Source organism: Emydura macquarii, unplaced genomic scaffold (genome assembly GCF_026122565.2).
Source record: "Emydura macquarii macquarii isolate MOO-44397 ecotype Brisbane River unplaced genomic scaffold, CSIRO-AGI_Emac_v2 contig_75, whole genome shotgun sequence".
NCBI classification, from domain to species: Eukaryota; Metazoa; Chordata; order Testudines; family Chelidae; genus Emydura; species Emydura macquarii.
Window position 1 is genome coordinate 10,258,943 of NW_027130212.1, and position 23,766 is coordinate 10,282,708.

Below are 23,766 nucleotides of genomic sequence, written 5' to 3' on the forward strand. Positions count from 1 at the left end.
GGAAACATGTAAAAAATAACCAAATTTATAGAGATAATGACACCTCTAGTAATGCCTGAAGGTACTCTAAGTGAAATAAGCACCTAAAATGATTGAGTCCTTTTTTCCCGTGGAATTAAGAAAATTTACTCCTGACTTCCTACTCAGTAGTTGGACACCTTCAAACTGGATTTGAATGTTAAACCTAAATAGAGGGGTCAGCTTTAGTATTCCATAGAAGTTCTACTATCTGGTACCTTTTTTTTTAGAAAGGCCAATCTATTGCCTGATCTCTGGAGAAATGCATTTTGTGCATTTGTTTAGATATACCTTATATTTAAACACATAGTATGAAACCATTTGTTGAAATTAAAACTTGGGATGGGTCATAGCAAACTGTAACTCAAGTAATCTGAATGAGGGTTTAGAGAGTCACTGGAATCTTTCAACAGTAGGGAGTCATGATTAGCAGTAATGACAGTACATCCCTTTGTCGTCATGAATTCTTGAATTCTAAGTGTATTGTTAATTAAGGTCTAATTATCAAAGAAGTTATTCCAGTCAGAAGGTAAGATAGAAACAGCTTATCCTATGTAATGGCACAGTGCTTATTTTATGTATCATATTACACTGCTCATTGCTAAATTAAATGGAGATCCACAATCTTCAGGGCTCTCTATGAACTGGCCTAAGTTACCCACCAGATTTCCTCTGTGACAGTGACCTCACTAGACAGTTACAGTCCTCAGAAACTACAGCAGTGTCAATCTCAAGCATGAAACCTATGGAAGCAAGACAAGGAGCTGTGATAGTAGCTGGCCTAAGATATGGAACTCTTCTCTGAAAATGTGGTCTGTGGTCATCACTTGTGCAACTAATCTTTCCCACAGCCACATCATTGAAATTATCAGCATAATACAGAAAAAGATGAAAACTATATATCTATCCTGGCTACCTCAGAGGGATGAGAAAGAAATTGTACCAAATGTAAACCTTTATGCTGTGGTAATGATTTGTTAGGAACACAGCTGCAATGGTGAAAAGAATGTTATAAATGCATAAACACACAAGATTAAATGTACAGTATTACCTAAGACTTGTCTACACAAGGAAAAGTCCGGAATAATTAGTGAGGAGTAACTATTGCTCAGTAGTTATTCTGCACTAGCTCCCTCGGTGGAAACTCTTATTCCACACTAAGAGCACCCTTGTGCAGGTTTAGGTTAATCCACTTTCAAAGTTAGGAGTTAGTGTGAAATAGCTATTGCACTATGAATTCACACTGTAGCTGTTACGCACTAACTTTCCAATGAATTCCCCAAGAATGCAATGCAAAAGCCCTTAGAATGCAATGCATTAAATTCTGTGTATGCAAACTGTTGCATCTGTTATATTTATAGTATAGAACAGCTGTTCTAATTTGGCAAAAGTTCAGTTTTTAGTAAAACTGAGAAAGAATAATTATCATTAAAAACTATTAAATGGCTTTGTACATACTTTGAATAGTCAAAAAGTCTGCTGTCCCAAAGATTATGAGTTCCTCTAGGACCAGAATGGAAAAAGCAGGAATCTGTACCATCAAATTTGTTCAGACCATCCTCAGAGTTATTTGACGCATGACTATGTACAACATCCAATAGAACAATAATTCCCATTGAGTGGGCAATGTCAATCAATTCCTTCAGATCATCTGGCGTTCCATAACGGCTGCAAGCATTAAAATACAATGTATTAGGCAGATGTAACCCCAATTTTAAAAAGAAGGCTGAATATGATTTCTGCAGAAAACTATACATTTATAGAATTAATAGTAATTTACTGGGGAAGTCCCTTGCAATGTGAATTAATGATTTTCAGATAGTCACCAGAGTCACAATTCCCACCTGTTGGAGTAGCAGTTATGCAATAGAAATTGGCAATAAAGACATTTAAACAAAATAGAACACTATATGCCAATTAACAATTCTAAATCATCATTTAGGTATGGTTCAAGGTTTTAAAAAATGGTTGCCCCACAATTTGAGCTTTTCCTCCATTCACTTCAGAAAAAACAAAATCTAGTCTTAGATAAAACTGGTTTATGAAAAGCATTCAGACTTTTACGGTCTTACTTTTAAGCAGCATAACACACTTCGCACTTCTACTTTTCATATTTAATGTGAACTATTTTCATATTTACTATGCAAACTACACAAATTTCTACACGATTAGAATTACATAATCCATGATATGGAAGTTACTATGGATTCAAATGTATGAGTAATAATGAAAATAATCCCACCGCCCATCCAAAATTTGCCACCTCTTTTAAATTGTTATCCAGCATTTGCTTACTTGGTGCCATTAGTATAGTCCATTTATTTTTTTTAAATCATAAAAAGGTGTCTAGATATACAATGTGCAGTTTGTTCAGCTAATTAAACCAATTAAAGCTTCCTGACTAAGTTTTGCAGTTTGTCACTTTTCTTCTTGATGAAGCTTAAATATAACATTCAAATTTACCATCGCTTTCTTGAACAATTTTTCTTTATCCATCACCTATTTCCACAAATTGATGGGCCTGAAAGCCATCTAAATGCAATCTGCTAGGAGTATGAAATAAATTTAATTCTTATAGAGTATGCAACTAGTCATTTCATTACTTGACTACCCTTCTTGAAAAGCAAAATGATTAGAGAATACTTATTATGAACAAGCTCCTTTTATTTACCACAACAAAACAGGTTGAATATCACTTGTGCTAACTCTCAATATTGCACAACAGAGTCTATGGATAAAAATATACCATGCTAGAATGCAGAAGCTGGGATCAAAGTACTTTACCAATTAAAATTTCTCATGACCATTCTATTGTATTTTACACTATATTAAACCATTCTATAGAACAGCTGATAATTATTGACAGCTGGTCTGATTTATTAGGAGAAATATTAACTGAATTAGGAAAGAAAATATGTGCATTAGGATGTGCTATTTGCCTAAATTTAAACACTGATTCAATGGCCACAGAAAAAAGTGAAATGTGTGAATAAGTCTTTAGCAAACTTACCTTGATGCTGCAAAGAAACTTGTGATTTGATAACCAAAACTGGCATAGTAGGCATGTTCCATAATAGCCATCAACTGAACACAATTGTATCCTGTTTAAAAAAACCCACAAAGTTACATACCTAAATAATTGTTTGATACACTTAATTAACTTTTCCAGTATATCAAATATGTCTAAACTGTTTTTCTTTCCTTACTTTAGCTGGCTGTAAATCTCTAATGTCCAATTATTAAGCATAGACTCAGTCTTTCTTTAAAGTAATGCCACTTTAACATTTTATACTTGTATGACCTTCCCATCAAAAATGAGAAGGTCAATTTCTCAAGTGATCTACACATGAATAGATATATTGACTCTTTCAATTTGAACAAGTAATAAATGATATGCAAATATAATCTTAATTTGACTTCAGAATATTAACGACACCAATCTGCATGTCCTGAACTTCAGCTGCACTTTTGATATTTAGTGTTGTCATTAAAGCAAAGTAAGAGTAACTGATTAATAGTGCTCTCTCTTGTATTTTACCAAGATTTTTCCTAATATTTCAAACACTTTTTTTCTATCTTTAATCATTACATATTTTCTTTCCTAATTCATTTCCCTCAAGGAATCTTTCAAAAAGAACAACATTAAAGCAATATAATTTAAGATTACTGAAGCAGCTGAGAACCAAGGAAAAACTTTTTTTCACTTTTTTCAAAAAAGTGTTTCACTATTATATTAAATGAAGGGAATTTAAAGGGAAAAACAACATTTTAATAATGAAACTGCAGTACTTAAGACAAACCTTTACTAAGCTAACTCTAATGTCAGCAAATAAATGCCCCATCAATCAGCAAGTGATAAACATTCAGGTCTATTTGAAAAGTCTGTGGAGACCACAACTTCTCTTTATTATTCATTTTAACTAAAGTCTTCAGCATATCATTTAACCTATGCTTCAGCCTAATTTTATTCTGTTTATTTAATTTAGCTGTGATGTCACTCTTATTTTTGCCCTCGGAGTCAAATAATTACTATAAAAAATGGCTGGCATTAGCTTAGCAATTTGTCTGAGACTTCTAGCCATTTTATAACTGAGGATCATTGCATTTATTGTTACCTACAGCATTTTTGTAAATAAACAATGCAAATTATGTCAAGTGAACATCATTCTATTTGCTTCCTATTTATCTTGTTTTTTGTCAAGTATATCTTTCTGCAGACATTTAATATTTCAACATTCTGACAAAAAAGTGTGCCCTTTAAGGGAATTATTAAAAATAACAAATCCTGAAGTAGGTCTACAAACAGAGAAAATTTAAATCAGGTATACCAGTAAATAATTGATATTGTGCATACATTTATGTTATTTTTATATTGAAGTCTGTCATCATTTTACATTGCATCCATGACATTCCTCCTCCTCCACCTAAGGAAAAACCTATAGGCAAAGTTGCATGCTTTCAGACTTCCATTGAAAACATTAGCCTCCTGGAAAGCAGGAGAGTAGTTTACAAGAAAAAACAAAAATCACAAGATCAATTATTAAATCTTTTTTTCAGCTGTTTTTGGTCGAGGGTCCCCCAACACAGAAACTCACGCACTCTGGCTGTCAACTCAGTTTTAGTGAATGACAAAAGGCATTTTTGTCAAAACCCTGACTTAACTATAATTCATTATAGATAATTTATGGCTGGTTTAGTTAATATCTGGATAAAGGGTGTGTATATATACTGTTTGACTTCATATCTGGTTTTACTTTAGCTGCCATTAATAAGCCAGTATTTGCCATAAAACCACATAAAGTTACCACAGTTATTTAAAGTTCCAAAGACGGTAAGGCATATCAACACTGTATAGTAAATGGTTAAGAAGTTCTTATGTAATCTTTTATATGCCAAAGTGCACCAACATTTAAGGCACAATATTAATTTTAAAATATCTACATAATTGGCCATGTTTTTTGAGATGATTAAATTGTTGGAATTTACACTCTCAACAGCTAAAATAATATACAACAATTCTTTCTGAATGGAACTGTTCATGTTAATTGTTGTGTAATACTAGAACATTCAAATTATCACTTTGAAATTGTCATACTTCACACAGTAAACTTAATAGAATTAGATATTTTTATATACATATACAGGTATGTAAAAATAAAATGTAGATGGTACACCACAAATAACTGAAAACAACTTATTTCCAATGAGTGTCTGGGCATTAATACAGGTTTGTTTTCATATTGAAAGTAAATTACACTGAAATATTTATCTAGTTCTTTGGAATGATATTTTACTTAAAACTGTAAAATAGGATATCTTTGATCCACATACCCATTCCAGTCCATTTTTTTCTTTTTTTCTTTTTTTTTTCCCTTTATAAAGGATTTCATTAAAGCAATTTTTACAACCTAAAAATGGATTTCTATAGTACATTTAAGCTTCATACATAACACTTCCCTCCCACAGACACTCAATTATCTTTTCTAATAAGATCATAGACATTAAAAATTTCTCTCTGCCAGCATCTCACCAAGAAGCATCTTACTTACCAAGATCCTTTATTTTAGGTAGTATGTTGTACGTAAAGTTTTTATAAGAAGCAACTTTTCCTTCATGAGAAGCAATTCCCACGTGGGATTCATAAATCCTTAAGCTTTTGGGTTTCTTAGGTTGAGGATGTCTGCGCTATTGAATGTAAAATGGTTGTCATTAAGGCACAGCATCTGAGAATGTCAACTTTGTTATATAAACAGACAGTTTACACAATTGAGAGAAGAACCAGCATATTAATTTTAAGATCAGATAATACAATTGTTATGCAATATATTCCCTCTAGATTGATGAAATTAAAAATTGTATATGAAAAAAGTACTCCAATATTGAAATTGATATTTTTCTTACACAGAAATTGATCATTCTTGATTTGACACCCTTTTGGTCAGTACTTCAAATTATTCTACATGGAGTGCTTGCTCCAATGTCCTGAAATGCTAATTTTGTCTGAAAGTGACTTTAAAAAGGCAATTTATCACTCAGTAAATCTGTTGTGTGTGTATGTTTCTGAGTCATATCTGCTCAATTTAATGAAAAAGGATTTTATTTATTTATTTTTATTAAAGTAAACTCCTCTGGTTAGTGCAGGACATAAAGATCCCTTTGTCAATGTCAGGCAGAAAGGTTCCCCAGGTGAGTGGAATTAACGTTAGCAGAATAAGCATTTGTTAAGTACAGTTCTAAAGACAACCTTTCAAATGTGACAACTAGAGTCAGTCAAAAAGCCTCTGGAAAATTTTTAAGTAAGAAGTTAGTAATCCAAGTTGATTTTTTACAGGAAATTTGTTATAAAATTTTCCAAGTTTTGAATTTATTCTGTCCCTACCCTGCCAACCCTTCCTTTCATTCTGTTGCATTCAATGTCCAAAAGGACTCATGTCCAAAGTTTTCACTACCACCAGTACCCACACCAACATACACTTTTCCCCCACACCATTTTTTCAAATTTTCTCCAAATTTGGAAAAGGTTACAGGGTGGGGCAAAGTTACTGTAATTCATTTTCTGTTTTCCAGTTGAACTTTTCCAATTTGGAAAAGTTTTGAAATAATGTGGGAAAAAAGAAAAAGAAGGCTGAAAAAAGCCCAACATTGATTATTTTATTGCACTCAGGAGCCAAAAAATTTTTAAAGGAGGGAAAAGAACAGTCATTTACTCTGTTTTTTTAGATGAGTTCTCAACGCATATTCCATTTCTTATCCACATGTGTCCCATGTGAGAAAACCTGGATTACTTTTGGCTAAGAGTGTCCTTTGGGTCACGATTGCACTCTTGATGTCCTCCTGACCTCCTCAAGCACCTCATGACATCCAGATAATACAAGACTTTGTAGTAGCAGTAAAGGATGGCAGGTTGTGGAACTCATTTCTCCACCAACCTAATAGCATTGTATCCATATGGTGCTTACTGGGCAAATAAATGGATTTCAACCATTCTGCATACAGCATAGGAAAAGTCTGGCATATTGTGAGATATGGGTGCAGAAGGCCATGTGACCAAGGAAGGATGCATCTGCAGGGTGAGCCTGCAGATGACTGAGGAGACCTACAGTGGCTTGGAACTCTCCTGTGGTAGATAAGCTATTGCTGACCTCAGATCGGACATTGCTCCCATAAATTCTGTAGTTTGAGTGAACAAAATGGATTTTCCCCTGTTTATTTGGAGCCCTCATATGGTAAAGAGCCCTAAGATAATGTCAATTGAGTTGGTCATTGATCACCTGCAGGGAAAAATTTACCCAGATCAGCCAGTTGTCCAGTTAAGAATATATCACAATGCAATGTCTTCTTAAGTGGGCTGTGCCTGCTAACCTGTTGCTGTCGGTCCCATGGAAAGACTAAAAGGCAGGACCATGTATTGGTAGTAAGTCCCCCACTATGAAATTGAAACTGAAATATTTTTTCTGTGCTAGGTATAAGGACAGATAGAAAGAAGCATCCTAATGCTGAGAACCACAAATCCATCTTGAGGATCTAATAAGGGGATAGCTGAGGCCAGAGTTACCATCCTGAACTTGTTATTATGGATGAATCTGCTGTGACATCACAAGTCTAGAATCAGATGCCAGCCCCCATATTTTTGGAATAAAAAAATGATGGGAGTAGAACTTTTTGCCTGTGAATTTCAGGGGAAACTCTTCTACCATACCAAGTTACAAAAGTGTATTTAATTCTTGATTTAACAGTAACTTGTAAGAGGGGTCCCTGGAAAGCAAGAGAGAAGAAGGATGGAGGTAATAAGGAATTGGATAAAATGCCTCTTTTTAAAATACAGTTTCCAGGACCCCGTGGTCTGAGGTGATCTGGTTTCAGAACTCCCCAAAATAATAATAAATAATAAAAGTGGTAGCTGAGTGTGTGCATGTGTGATAGAAAGCAGGGGTGGGGGACAGAGGGGTGTAACTCCTGAAATGATTCTAATCAGCACTTGATGATCACATCAGACTTGCTGCTGTGAACAGCATGCACCAAGGATGCAATTGCAGAGGACCTCCTGCACTGGAACCTTTCCTCCTTCCATTGTTGTTCCAGTGTTCTCTGTGGATGATAGTAGTAAGGGGTAGATAGTCTCAGCCTGGCAATACTTTGGAATGTATCTGCTTCCTCCTTGGTGCTGGTGAGTACACACTCAATGAGCAGAGAGTGGCTCTCAAATCCTTTAAGGACTTCAACTGTTTGCACGCTGATACATCAAAAGCTAGAAATTATTATTTTTATTACTATAGCACCTATGGGAGGTCTTCAGTTGTTTGGACTCCTTGGTATTTCACAGAAGTGGAGCCCTGAAGCCATGTTTATTGTGATGAAAGCAGCCATTATGTTTGGGCGATTAACTGTCCTTTGGGCACTATATATTTTAGCTCCTCTCTGTGTTCTTATGGGAACTTTTCTATGAATTGTGACACCTTTTCCCAGGTGAGACAGTTGTACTGTAAACAGAAGATAATTTGAAATTTGCTGAACAATTCAAGTTTGTAGGGTCCTTCTCCCTCTGTCATTTTTAGGGACAATAGCTATTTAGATCTTTCATGCACTGCTGTCACCACTAGCATTTTGAGGACTCAGTTGATGCAGAAACATTACAAATTTCTTTGAGAGAATTTGATAAAATGTATCAGCTAACTTCGATGTGAGTATCACAAATGCTGGGATCTGCCACAACTTAACTGGTTCCAACAACCCCTAGTTGATAGGCATGGCAAGCCTACCATGCATACAGGAGAGCAGAACATCTAGTCATCTGTGGGATTTTTCTTGCACTACATCTCCACAGGAATCTCCAAGGTGTCCACCATGCACAGTAAGAGTTCTTGGAAGATCCTAAAATCATCCAGCTGGCTAGGAGTGGAAGGGATGACTGCTTCTGATTGAAAACAAAGATATTGCTGCTGGAAATAATTGATATTCTCTTTCCTGCATGTGTTCTTCTTACTAAGTTTACATTCTACTGTAGCAAAGTGAAAACTGGCCAGTCATTTTAATTTTCACTACAGCTATTCAGAGCCCTGAAGACAGCAGATATACTGAAAAGAATAAGATTAATTTCACTCTGCTGCTGCTTGGGAAAGCTGAAGAGAGGCTAAAAACAGAGGCTAGGGGAGAAAAATAATATCCTACTCTCTTCAGTACTTTGGGGGCTCAGGAAAGAGACAAAGTGAAGACAACACTGGAAAAAAGACATTGATCAATTATAAGAAGAACTGAGTGAAATCAAAATGGTAAAACACAAAAGCAAAGACTCAAATACTATATTACACTTAAAATAATACTAAAGAGTACATTGACCAGCCAAACAGTATTCAATGAGCAGTACACAACTACATATTCCTTTAAACTGCCGGGGACAGGTCAATGCACGCATGGCAGCACACTACATTTTACTATGGCTTTAGGGCTTAGTCTGTAGACCAGTAGGTATGAAGTAAATTTTTTCAGAAAACGATAAGTGCATGAAAATAGGATCTTATAATGGAAGTGTGTTCTCAGTCTTAACTATTTCACTGATACACCCTATTCAAAGTAACTCATATTATAATTAGGACACAAAAATAAAATGACTGTGAAATGACAGAAATCACATAAGAAAGCATGCCTTGCATGTACTTTTAGAAGTTTTCGATATATAAAATAACTCTTACTAGATACGGTAGAGGTGGCTCCCAGTGTAACCAATCATAATTCACATTATTATCTTCCTGCACTACATATTTTGCCCAAGGTGAAATACGGTAGAGGATTTCTCCATTTTTACTACGGATCACAATCTAGAAAATAAAATGAAGACATAAGAGATCACTAACTTCATATATACAAAAGCACCCATGCAGAAACAGCAAGTCTGTTCTCAATGACAGAAGCGTCAGAGGAAAAGATTCTCATGTTAACTCAGACAGCATAACAGTGTTAACAAAATTAGCATGAATTCCATAAATTAAAAGGCGACTGTGGCAAATGGCAATCCATAGAATTTGATTCTTTTAACGTATTAAAATATAGCTTTTTACTAAAACAGGGCTTCCTGTGCTTGAAGCACAGCACATGGAATGGAAATAGAAACACATGCAGTGAGAAGCCCTGTATTAGAAGATTAACTTTATAAGAAATAAAACTAAGGGGTCACACAGTTTGTAGCTTCCATAGGCAGAGCACACTGCTTTCATCAGGGGCTCCTTGCAGTCCTCCATTCCCTCCACAAGTCCCCTCTGTGCTGCCTCTCATCCCCCTCTATTTCTGAGACTCTCTACAACCCTCCTCTTCCCAGTCTTTCATGCCAGGAGCTATGTGCCTTCCACATTTTACCCCACCGCCCCCTCCCCTTAAGGAAGGGCCTACATGTGGGCCCCCATTCCGCCATTTGCGGACAAACAGAAAAACATAGAAATGCCATTGAGTTGTGTTAGATCTTGTTTAACATGGCCAATAAAAACCCATCAACTATTCTTTTGGATATTAACACCATAAATTCGTTTTTAATGATTCCTAGCTCTTCCATAGTTTAGAATAAAGTTGGGGTATGTCTATATTGATGGCGACAAAGTCACTGCCGCCAGATTGATCTTTCTGGATCGATTGAGCAGTCAATTTAGACCCGCTCAATTGATCAGGAAGTCGACTGAGTAAAACCACCCCCTCAAGTAGCATAGCGCTGTGTCGGCGCAGCGCAGTGAAGGCAGCGCGCAGAAGGGAAGCAGAACAGTCGATGTGGGTTACACAAGCTACTCTGCAGTTTGCGCAACTCCCGTCAACTGCCGCCGAATCTCCAGGTAAGTATAGACCAGGGCTTGGAGTGACATTGTATACATCAGAGTAGCTTATGAACAGCATCAACTAAGGGCAATGTCCCTACCACAGACAGGGTAAAAGGAAAAGAAAACCTGCTGTTTGGGGACTAAACTGATCACAGGAAAAGGGTAGAGGAACACTGTTGCCCTTCACTCCACATCTTGCACAGAGGGGACTCCATGGCTTTTCCATTCATTTGCGGATAAGGAAAGGCGGAGGGGAAGCGAGGACAGTGCCCATCTGGCACCATCATCTTTATGAAAACGCACAAGTTAAGGCTGTCAAGAGTAATTTGTGAGAACTATTTTATATTCCGGACCTTTAAAACCCTCCCTACAGAGGCAGAGATGTAGGATTTAAGCAAGGAATTAGCAGGAAAGTCATGGGAACGCCTGAAAGAGTAATGCTGCAATAGGGTGGTTACAGAAACAGTTCTGTAGAGGTTCCAGACTTCTGTTCAGAGCTTCAGAAGATGTGATTTTCCAACAAAGAGGTGCACAAGTAGGAAGTAGGAAAACTACTCCCTTGCCTCTACTACATGAAATTGCAGCTCAATGGCCTCACCACTTTCCACCTGATTTTGTGTTTTACAAATGCATTTATTTACCGTGCATTTTGCTTGCAATTAAGTAATTTGTTCCCACATCGTCTTAAGCAGGATTCTGACTGGGCCCCATTTTGACAATCATTGTGGAGGGGAGGTTAAAACCTTTCAATGGACTGAAACAGTGATAACTCATATGTTGAACTTTTTCAAGACTGACCAGGTTCACATCCAGTACAAGACTATAATGTGCTTACGTCCTTTGTGTAGTGATGTCCTTCTTAGGCCCTCAGGTGCTATCTGTCTAGCAACCATAGCCCTGTTCCTGCACAGAGATGACAGTTTGTTAACCGGGTTCCACTTCATCACCACATTAAAAGTGGGGGCTGATAGAGAGATCGACTGGGCTCTCAGCTGGTCGCCAGGGGAGAATTATCTGGCAAGAGGAATTGATTTGAGCTTCTTAAGATTAAGTGGTACTGCAGCTCGGAGATTCTTTCCATCTCTTTCTGTTCCTGCTGCTCCTATGGGTGTGCCATACAGCTTCAAAACCATTAGTGCTTGAAAGAGTAGCAGAGTGAGTGAATGGAAATGGTTTAATATTAGTTGAGGCTATCAAAGGATCGGTGATCAGGCATGGGAGGATAATCTTAAAGGTGTCTCCATTTGTTCAGAGACAAAATGCAATCTGTGGTACAGGTCAGATCATTTGAAAACAGACATTTAGCGGAGGATGGAAAAGACCATGGTAACAGGAATTTCCAGACTGGATTAGTGGCCCAGCAGCAGAGCCAGTAACAGATGCTTAAGACAAAGGAGCAAGAAGTCCTAGAGCAGACAGTGATGGATTAGCCTGGCCAAAAGAAAATGTCCTCACCAGCCCTGGAGTGGGTGGTTGATTTATGTAATCTGAAGCAGGCCTTTCTAAAAAATAGATATATTTAATCCCAATCAATGTAACTCTGGATGTTCTCATTATCCATATAAATATTTTTCTTTTTTAAACCTAATAAATTTGGCTTGAGTAATATGTGATAAAACACATTAACTAAGCTCATTATATGGGGGGCGGGGGGGGGAAGGGGGAAGTATTCCAGTTTCAAATATGTTGCCTACCTGTTCCACTGGGTGTCTTCACTGTTCTTTTATCATAAAAAAAAAAGGCAAATGTAAGCACTTCACTTACCTTCCCCATACCATTAATTTTTTTTATAGACCTTCTGGTTTAGAAAGTAGATGAAAGGCAGCCAATTTTTTCAGTTTCTGCACATGTCTTTGTATGCATCTAATAATTTGTGACCAGTCTCTAAACACCCTGGATTTCTGTCTTTTTTCGAGACAGGTTAACCAAAAATGAACATGGTATGTTCTCACCTTGAATACTATTGTTTTATAATAGTATGTAATATAATATATTGTAATGATATTAAAAACTGGAATTGAAAATAATCATTAAAAAAAATAACCAACCTAATGTAGTTGGCTTTTTTTGGCCACCATTGTACATTGAACAGAGGTTTCAATTAGCTGTCCACAATAATGTCCAGTCTGAGAGGCTATACTTAAGAACCCAGTAATGTAAGAGTAATTCAAATGATCTTTTCCATAGTTCTTTACTTTGTATTTGTCAATAATTAGTTTCTTCTCCAATATAATGTACTGGGGCTTTCAAAAGACTGAAGTGGCATAATTTTCCTTTATCACAGCTATACATTTATTAACCCCTCACATTATGTATCCAATACAAATGTCTGGAGGAAAAGGCAATAGTTAATTAATTGCTAGATATTCCACGTATTTTGAGAATCCAACTTATTTTCAAATATCAAGTACTTATTTAACAACAGCACAGATTTTTGGCGTACAAAAAAAACTGAGAATGCAAAAGTATTACAAAAATCAACTTTGAAGTGAAAATGGGCTTGGTCAATCTAATACTCAAACTAATTATAAATCTAGTGAAATGGCTAATGTAATCAAATTACATAATGAAAAATGCTCAAAAAATTTAAAGTAAACCCATACTTAAAATTCAAATTAATTCAGCTTCTTTGGCACTTAGCTACAGTTTTACTGTATGAACCATTTAGATAGATAACATAGCTAAACCACTAAACCAAGTTCCATGCATTTGGAATCATCACAGCTTTTTGTGTTTCAATACCATGTACCAAAATCATTGCACTTTTGCCAAATTTCATACATATAAAAAATAGATTAATTGAATGCACTTGGTTAATAGGATTATAGAAATTTCTTCTGAAGAGGTCATCTAATTTCAGTCCCCAACTGTGCTACTTTTATCTGAAATAGTTATTAGATAATATTTATTTAAGGGAATGAATAGGCTTCTTAGTTAATAATTACAAACCTTTACATCGAAAATCCTCAACCGGTAAATATTGCTTTTTAAAATATTTTGTGTAGAATAAATTTGTTTCTTACATACTACGTTCTTAATAACATGCAGTTGTAAACAGACTGTGCTAACACACAACAGCTTAAGTTTCCGACCTTTATACTCTTTATAAATCTTAAAACTAATTATTTATATTTGAAGAAGGTAAAAGAGCAGGCTATTCATCTAATTCATTTTTGGTCTAAGCTTTTATTCTAGGACAATTTAACTTTTAACATTAATTTGCAAAGATATAAAAGACCTCTTAGCTCTAGAGAAAGGGGCACATTTATCGAAGAGAAGACACGTAATTTAGTTAACGTTGCAGATGCCAGAAGAGTCTCCTAAAAAGGGCAATTATCTTAACTAGTAATCAGAAAGTGTAAGTCTGGCCTCTCTCACTAAATGATTTTCTTCAGAAGGGCTCTTCAGAGGGGCATTTTCTAAAATTTTCCCAACGTTGCGGTATCTGGTTTAATCACACCATTGTTAACAGAACTGTAAACCCTACTGTTGCCTGAACCAGCTGCTGCTGTCATTTTAAAACAATACCATGAAACTGTGCACTGAGCTGGAGTTGAAGCTTGCTTGATTTGACAAGCAAGTATACATAGCAGTGTCAAAAATGACAAGCAGCCACAGCCCAATTTACACAACAACTCACGATGCTCCTAATGCTGGTGGAGCTGAACCCATATTAATAAATGTTGTGAACTCTTAGCTCTCCCTGGGTGTACAGGCCCACATCCATCTTTCACTGAGATCAATAGAGACTCCCAATGACTTCAATTTGAAGAAATTAGGGCTTGGTGCAACTCTAAGAAATTTCATAAGATATAAGCTAGCTTCGTCAGGGCATATTAAAACATAGAACAGCCGAACCACATTTATGAATCTATAAACATCCAAGCAATAATAACAAATATTTAAAAAATCCATGAAACTTTCCACAAGGTCAGAAGCATGAATACATTAATCCCTGTATCTGGATTAAAATCCTGTTTCTCCTTATTCTGACTGTCGAAACTCCTTTCTTATCGTCACCAGGATATTATTTTCGGAACCCTTCTTGAACTGTTATGTACCATCTGGGTGCTGATCTACAGAATTCCATCCTATCAATGGCTTCATTTCAGTGAAGAGTAAATCAATTCCTGGTAGAGTTTGTGTAACCTATTGTGGAATCCATTGGGATAACAATAACTTTAGCATTAATCATCACGTAACTTGGTAGCACTAAAATAAGAAAGATAGCAACACATTTTATTTGTAGGGCACCCCATCCCTGAAGGTGGCTTAAAGTATTACAAATGTTCCTTAAAAAACAATTTAATGCATCACTGCCCAATAAGTGTCATTTCAGCACCTGTTTTGGTATTTGTTAAAACAATCCACTACTTAAATAAAGAAACTTCGTCATCCACAATGCAATAGTAAAGATGAAACAAAAAAAAATAGTGACACCTTCAGGTGGGCACAGTAACATGCTTTGCATGCTTTTGCAGCACTCAGAGCCCATTTTACCAGTGAACGATAAGTGATTTTGAAGTTTAAAACGTAACTTCTGTGAATACCCTGTATCTGCTGCCACAGATATTTTTAATATCAACATAAATCAGACTTATGCAATGGGATGTGTTTGAGTATCATGTCAAAAGAACCATGACAGCCCATTACAACCAAAGGATTTTTTGTTTTGTTTTAAAATGTGTTTTACTTATTTCAAATTTGAAAGTTAAACAACACAAGAGCTAATTACAGATGAGTTCATCAGTGTTTTATTTTATTGAGTTTACAAATTCAAATAAAATAACCTTGTCCAAACAGAACCTACACAGAATCATAATATACCCATTAAGTAAAATGGACTTAGACTGGAAATTGTTAAAGTTTTAGTTTTGAAGGTTTCAGGCTCTCCTCACAGAAAGAAGAGGGAGGTAGTAGATTGTACTATTTAAAATAAAACATTGTAACCCATATTAAATAAAACAGCGATTTTTGCAACAACTTGATTATCTGGTGGCATATCTTTGCTTAGGATGCCCAGAAAAAGCAGCAAAAGAAATTAAGTTTCAAATCACACATAACCTGTGTATTTTAAGAGTAATTTTAAGCTTTGCTTTAAAATGAGAATTCTTAGCTAAGCCATCTCTGAATTAGAATCTCAATCAAAAGTCCAGTTCCATTTTTGTTAGCTTCTAGAACAATGGTTCTCAGTGTTTTCAGACTCGGCACCATTTGCAAACTTTGGTCACAAAGCAGTAAATAGCTTTAATGCACGCAAAAAAAAATTTTTTTTGGCTTACTAAATATTTCTTAGCCACTATATATAATGTGCCCGTTAACGTAATAAAGTACACTGTGCATACCATGGTGGTGGCTCTTGTCCTGTAGGGCTGGCTGGGCTCTTCTCCACTGCAGGCACTGCCATTTCAGGCAGCACCACTCACCCAAATTTGGCTCAGCTGTTCCTCATCATCATGACAGAGGGTAGCTGTGCCAAAACCAAGGGGACTATAACCCAAAGCACCAGTCTTTGACACCCGGGGCCAGGAGCATAGTCCAGACAGCCCCAGAGGACCAAAGCCACTGCTGAAGGCTCTGCAACACTCCCAGAACCTCCCACCCACTTCCCAGGTGTAGGACCCAATAATTCCCCCAGGCCTTTGACATATTCTGACAACTGAATTTTGGATTGTGACCCACAGTTGAAAAACTCTATTCTAGAATACATCTATGTTCAATATCTCCGAGTATTAACCATCTAATAAACTATGCATATGGAAGTTTAAAGTAAAACTAGAAGCAATTTCAGATGCCCCACAAATTCCAAATTAATGTGCCACTGCTTTTGGACAGAGGAATTAATTTATAGATAAGAATAACATGTTTCTTTTCCTGAAGGCAGTAGCTATTGAAGTCTGCAAGAACTCGCTACCTTAACACAATTTCAGGACTATTCAGGTGATGTGTTTGTGTGCGCGCCAATGGTGAGTGTATATGCATATTAGCATGTTCTAACCTAATACAAAATTTCTTTTCAGCTTAAAACCAAAGTGATATGACACAGTAAAAGAAAAAACAAAATGTAAGTGCAGTGACACAAATAACCCAGCACCTAATGAAATGCAGACTGAACGAGAGCTGGCTGCTTCATCAGCTCATTCCTGACAAGACCAAAGTAATAGTTGTCGGTTGGGGGAAGCACGTAGAATAAATTGATAAGGATGATGTTAGCACCCTTTAGTTCCCAAATGAGGAAGCACTTTCTGCCATTTGTCACACAGCGCAGTAGTTTTATTAAACCAAGGGTAACTGTGAGGATAAAGGTAGTCACAGTCATTTTCAATACGTTCTGAGCAAACAGAGTAGGACTGTTTCCTCAGGGGAAAAAATGTATTACAGTGAATCACAACTATCACTTAGTGACTTGTGGATTACTGCCACAAAGTGCATTACAGTAAACTTTGCACCCATTCAGAAGCTGGAGTAGAATAGAGTCACCCCCTTTATTCAGTGGTATTTCACAGAGACCATTATGGAGCATCTGCACAAAAAGTCTGCTTGTGGCACCAGAGGACTTAAGTATTTGGAACAAGATCAGGGAGCTGGATGTTCTAATAGATAAACAGACATAGGGTCAAGCTCAGCAGTCATCACTCATTTACCAGCAAGTGAAATATTGCACCAAGGAAAGTCTGTTTCCTAGGGAAGATATTTTCTGTCTCTTCTGCTAAAGTTTCTGCTTAACCAGTCCAACAGAGGATTTCCCTTGTCTGGGATGTGGAAGACTCGAAAACAGATTATTTCTATTCAGAAAATAGTAGGCTATATTCAGGAGTGTCTTCTGGTTTACAAAGGGTACTAGTAAGGTGTTGACTAGAACTTGGTGTACTTGCTAGGACCATCTAAGAAGCAAAACAAGACCCTTTCACATCTCTACACTTTGGAACATTTGGATGGGTTTTTAGCTTGTAGTGAGATCATTCAGCCAAGTCTTACTCTCACACTCTTACCCATCATTAATATTGCCTACTAGGGGCATTTTGATGCTAGATTGCTCTTTTAAAAGAGATCAATTTGTAGTTGTTTTTAAAAGAAGGTAACCACATACTAACACAAATATTGTTTATGACCTGAGATTTTAAAAAGCAACAAAGTAAACACATCATTAAACAGAGGTTGCATATTCTTTTCTAGGTACACAATGATCAGATCTAGAATTATTGTTCTATATTTAGGTTAGAACAAGTTTATAACAGCACAGCTTCAAGTACTGAAATGTATATTGAAATAAATGATGGAAATATAGACATTTGTCCATTTACACACACAAACAAGCATCATGCAATTTTTTTTATTATTATTTAAGTAGATTGGTTGACTCTGGAAACATATTGCACATGCAAAATTTCTCATTTTTCCAATAACAGAAGCAAGTACATAAGATTTCACCATTTATTTCCACAACAGAATTCCTCCCTCTTTCACCAAGTCACACATTCCTTATGGGAGAAAGCATACCTACCCACATTTTAAAATGAAAATGTGAGTATACAAGGCTGGCAAATTTTGAGCATGAGAGGTATTTTGCTGAAAGAATAGTTAAATATTCCAAGAAAAGAAACGCTAAAGACAATATGCCTCCAATGCAAAAATAGAGTATTTATTGTCAAATAAAATATTGCTGCTGTTCCATTAGTTTTCAGTTAATGTTACATGTGGCATCATTAATATCCTTTGCATGGCATTTCTACTTCAGCCACAACAGTTTGAGCTGGATGAAAATTGTTGTGTTAAACAAACTGCACTACAATGCAGAATGAGATTGGGATGAGGCAGTTCTCCTTCAATTACTTTGTAATACACAGAATGCAAATAAAATTTACAAACACAAAGGAAGACAATCTCTATCCCAAAGAACACAACGTGAAGTGACCAACACGTATATTACAGCATCGGAGAAATACAATTTGTCTTTAAAAGGCAATTTAATGTGAAATTATTTACAAATGAACTAAGTTTGTCCCACCTACAAAATACACATTAGGCATACTTTAGTGTAAAAGATGTAAAATAATAATATAATTAAAACCATGTGCTCAAGTAGTTTCAAAGGAACTAATATATTTAATACTCTGTGCTTTCCTTCTACCCGCAGCCTTTTTTTTTTTTAATTTGACCAAGAACTACATAAAAGAGGAACATTATAAGTGATCATCACTCCATTTAAACTTTCAGCTGTCACAGTTACCAAACATCACAAAAACAAAGTTTGTGTACTAATCACAGTAGAAAGAAAAGAAGGGAGCAGCAGTATTAAAATGAATACCTATTTAAATAATATTGAACCAATCTCAACTTAAAGTCTAAAAACTAAGTCCATGGATTCTTTACCAGTAAAGGAAGTATTTACAAAACATTTTGTATTGCCCAATCCTCAGTGCCACAGACAAAATGTGCATTCAATTTGTATCTTGTATCTGAAAACTCATATATAAATCTCAACTCACCACTGGATAAAGTGATAGGATTGATCAAAGGAACTGCTAAAAAGCTGCTGCTAGTATACTACACAGAAAATCCCTAGTGAATCTTTGTAAAATCTCTAGTGATACACTGATGTTAAAAATAGTTTCAAAGAAGCTTACTGTATAAAAGCTGAAGACTCTGGAAGACCCAAAAGGTAATTTCTAGTCTCTAGAGTAAATTAAAGATTGGCTTCTAACCCTAGAGATCTTCTCAAAGTACCTTTCAAGGTTGAAATGGCAAAAATGCAATTCCTCCTCTGTCATTAAACAACAAAAAACACCATAGTATGTATATTGCAACTATAGTATTTACCCACTAAATCTGTGCTGTAACAGAACCCAAAGTAAATTAGTATTTAAATCAGAAATACATTCAATAAAATATTGCACCATTTCCAAGACTATAAGGTTCCTAAAGTCATAGTTTACCACAATTCAAGCTTTCTAAACCTTTGACAAGGTACTGTTTATGTGAATTAACAGAGGAAACAGCTCTTTACTCACAACTAATATAGAGGATTTTTCCAGGCTTGAGTAGCTACTAAGACTACTACCTTTTCCGAGAGCTCTCACAAGCTAGCTGAAACACTAGTTAGATAAGATGCAAGAGTGTAACTGGATAGAAGAATGTCAAGCATATATGAAGGAGTGAGAAATTGAGAGCCAGACTTTCAAAGTGCATTACACCATGGCAGCTAAACAATGAAATTAAATTAGGTTAAAAAACCTCAAGTCACACAGACTCCAAAACAAGAGGCCCAGATTTTAAGATGCATCACTGAGGAAGTGTAGTTCAATAAATGCAGACCAAGGCATGAAGCAAAAGGTAGTACTACCCTTTGTGCTTCCAAATTTTGGGTTGGTTTCAGGCCAGCACAGCCCAGCAGCATAATTAGAACCGTCCCAGGTGGCTTCCTACAGCCATGTATGGGCTCTGAAACACAGAATACCTGTAAATTAAAGCTTCTTGGCCAGACCCCTTCCATCCTATCTCTCCAGGTGAGGGGCTATAAACAATGTTACCAATTCATGCATATTTATTTCAAGTAACATGAGTATGACCCATGCAATAGGCATTCTTGCACTGGTATGAAAAGTTTCAACCCTCATGGGATGTTTGCAAGTCACACCTAGATAGATAAGAGACAGCCCAGTAGAAATTGCATTAAACTATAATGCAAATTAGCATGAATTCTAGTCTCAGCCCTTCCACTTACTGCTAATATGTTCATTAAAGTTATGAAAGGTATAAAGGTCTCACATCTTGGGAGGTAGTTGTCCCTCAATTTTATTTCACAGCGAAAATAACCAAGAGTTTGTACAAGGTCACTTCAGGCAAAGATGGGAATAGAACCCAGGTCTCAAATAAATACAGGGCTAAATTTCATCCACTTTGTCACAAAATCTTTCAGAAAACATAAATTAGGTGCTTGCATAACCAACAGTAACTGTGTGGTTCTGTGATGCTAGCAGCAAGACCAGAGAGAGTTATGACTCTGCTATTGCTTACAGGCTAAGAGAGATTTGGTTCTTCAGCTCCAGAGGTAGAGGCTTGTGCTTTCATATCCAGAGATCCAGTGTTATTTCTTTCAAGATGATCCACAAAGGAGTGCCACAACATTTTGCTATGCTACCTGTAAAAATCTAGTCCACAATCTACTCCCACATCCAGGAAGAGAAACCAAGAATCTTGAGGCATAGTGATCCATTGGTGTCTCAAATACTTGTATACCTACTGGGAACATATGCGTTGATCCAGAAGATTACAGCAGGCTTTCCCCTTCCTCCTATACAGTGGAAGAGGTCTGTGTACTGGGACAAAAGGCTGTAGGTTCAAACCCTGCAGATGACTTGGATGGGCGGTGAAAAAAAAAAAACATATAGAATCACAGAAATGCAGGGCTGGAAGGGACCTCAAGAAGTCATCAAGACCAGCCGTCTGCACTGAAACAGGACCGAGTATACTTAGACCATCTTTGACATGCGTTTGTCTAACCTGTTCTTAAAAATCTCCCATGACAGGGATTCCACAGTGTCACTTGGAAGCCTACTCTGATGCTTAACTACACTTAGACTGGCAAGTTTTTCCTAATAGCTAACCAAAGTCTCCATTCCTTCAGATTAAGTTGATTGCTTCTTATCCTACCTTTGGTGGACATGAAGAACAATTGCCATTATAAAAGCCCTTAACATATTTGACGATTTATGTTCATCCTCAGTCTTCTTTTCTCAGAACTAAACATACCCAGTTTTTTTAACCTTTGCTCATAGGTCAGGTTTTCTAAACCTTTTTCTTCATTTTTGCTGCTCTTCTCTGGACTCTCTCCAGTTTATCCAGATCTTCCCTAAAGATGCCCAGAACTGGAAACAGTACTCCAGCTGAGGCCTCACCGGTGCTGAAAAGAGCAGGACAATTACCTACAGTCTATTACACATGATACTCTTGTTAATACACCCCAGAATATTAGCCTTTTTCAAAACTGCACAACATTGTCGACTCATTAAATTTGTGATCTATTACAAAACTATGTATGGACAGAACCTAGTGTAAAGACAGAAGTAATTGTTGGAATGATTTTAAATTGCAAAATATATTTAGAAATGAATTTGGGTTGTGTTAATAGTTAATGATTGCATTTTTACTTTTTGTATTTTGTTAGTGGGAGCTGTTCCTTTAAAAATAAGGTGTGGTGAGATAGATTGCATATGACAGATTTTACCTAGGTGTCCAGGAAATGGAACATCCTCCCTGTTTAACAACAGAATTTGATTTCATGGTTTTTCTTTCTAGAAAGCAAGCTATATTCTCATGGCGGAACTGAATACATCAGGGCATTGCTAATGAGCAATATATAGGCTGTCACCTGTAAGATAACCAATCTGAATCCTGCCCTGCTCAGGAGGCAGTAAAAGTTGTTCCCACAAAACATTTCTGAGACACATTCAAACACTAATTTTTAACCAGTCTTTTTCTTAGCCAATTGCATGATTTTCAGGCTGTGATGTGATTTTTGAATTTTTGGCGTTGTCAATACTTTATAAGGCAGATGATACAAGATCATTAGGTAAGTGATGCAACTCATCAGTATCAAGAGAATTCTCAACTGAGGAAATCTGGAGCCTTCAACAGTTGGAATATGGCTACAATTTGGCCTCAGAGTCTTAGAAAGCTTTTCCCGGATGATGTGAAAGCTGACAATACAGATTAATGAAAGCCCCTGATGAAGTAGGTCAGAAGATAAAGCACCTGCAGGTCACAGTACAATAAAAAAAGTTATAGAGTTAAATCAGGCTAAGGACATCTGTGAGATACTGATATGGAGATAACAGCAATGGACTAGGGCCAGATGTCAGGAATCAGAATAGTTTGTTAATCCGAGGTCAGGAACGTGAAGTACAAAATAGGGCCAAGTCAGAAATGGGGTATGAGAGCCAGGAGACAAATGCCAGGATGAGAAATCAGGAGTCAGAAGCAGAGGGCAAGGCTAAGTCAGAAACCGGGCATCAGAACCAGGAAGTAAAGCCAAGGTCAAAAACCATGGATCAGGAGCAGCACAAGGAAGCAGGGTCTGTTGCAGCAGATAGTTGGGGTTCTGCCTAATTGTGCAGACAAACATCCTGTATTCTCCCTAGGATATCTGGACCAATCAGGTATGTCCTGTCAATAGGGCCCTCCTTGGATGCCACATCCTGTGATGTGTGCGGGGACCCCCTCAGGCTCATGACATGGGCTGTGAGGTGTGAAGGTGGCTGCTGCCCAGGGAATCTGCAACTTTGGCCCAATCCATGTCATTTTGCAGTGTGAGTGCAGGTCAAGCCCCAGAACTGAGTCAGAAGGTCTGCGTAACACAGTATGGACATGTTAGCGCAACTATGAGACTTGTCCAGCAACTGTAAACCTCGGTTTACAATGCAGTGTGGATGTTCAAGCACTAGCTAGGAAATATCGAGTCTACAAGCCCAGTCCCACAAACAGGGTTTCAGCGTGCTGTGTAAACACATTCTTTGTTGATGAATTTATCACTGCAGGAATTGTGTATCCTGAAAAACAGTGTAGCATGTACTGACAAAATACACGCACTGGGATAGATACCGCTGCCTACTTGCTGGCATTATCAACTTTAATCGCTAATGACAAGACTCAATGGCTAGTTTGTTAGTAGTTACAGTGATAAGGATTTCTTGAGACCAATAGCTTAGTCACTGAAAACATTTTATGCTTCTAGTAATAGCTTTACCAAAACAAAGATTACTGAACTAACCTTACTAAACACTGAGGAATTGTTCCTTCACATTATATAGCCAGCACTAATAAATATAGTAAACAGTTGTGCTGTAATTAGATTTGTTAGATCACTAGGCTATATATATTTACTGAATTCTGCATAAACATTGTAATACTGAAGGTTTTGTTAATCCATAGAATTTGTGACCGAACTCTT

General features: G+C 36.7%; 1 protein-coding gene across 4 annotated transcripts in view; it reads right to left on the bottom strand.

Annotated features, from left to right (window-relative positions):
* GBE1 (1,4-alpha-glucan branching enzyme 1) overlaps positions 1-23,766 on the bottom strand; it is a 255,905-nt gene that overhangs the window by 126,648 nt on the left and 105,491 nt on the right. For all 4 annotated transcript variants that reach the window (XM_067543356.1, XM_067543363.1, XM_067543370.1 and 1 more), the window contains 4 exons: positions 9,708-9,833; positions 5,568-5,703; positions 3,029-3,119; positions 1,477-1,686 (listed from right to left, as the gene is read on the bottom strand). In XM_067543356.1, the coding sequence (XP_067399457.1) occupies positions 1,477-1,686; positions 3,029-3,119; positions 5,568-5,703; positions 9,708-9,833 (563 nt within the window). The remainder of the gene's footprint in view (positions 1-1,476; positions 1,687-3,028; positions 3,120-5,567; positions 5,704-9,707; positions 9,834-23,766) is intronic.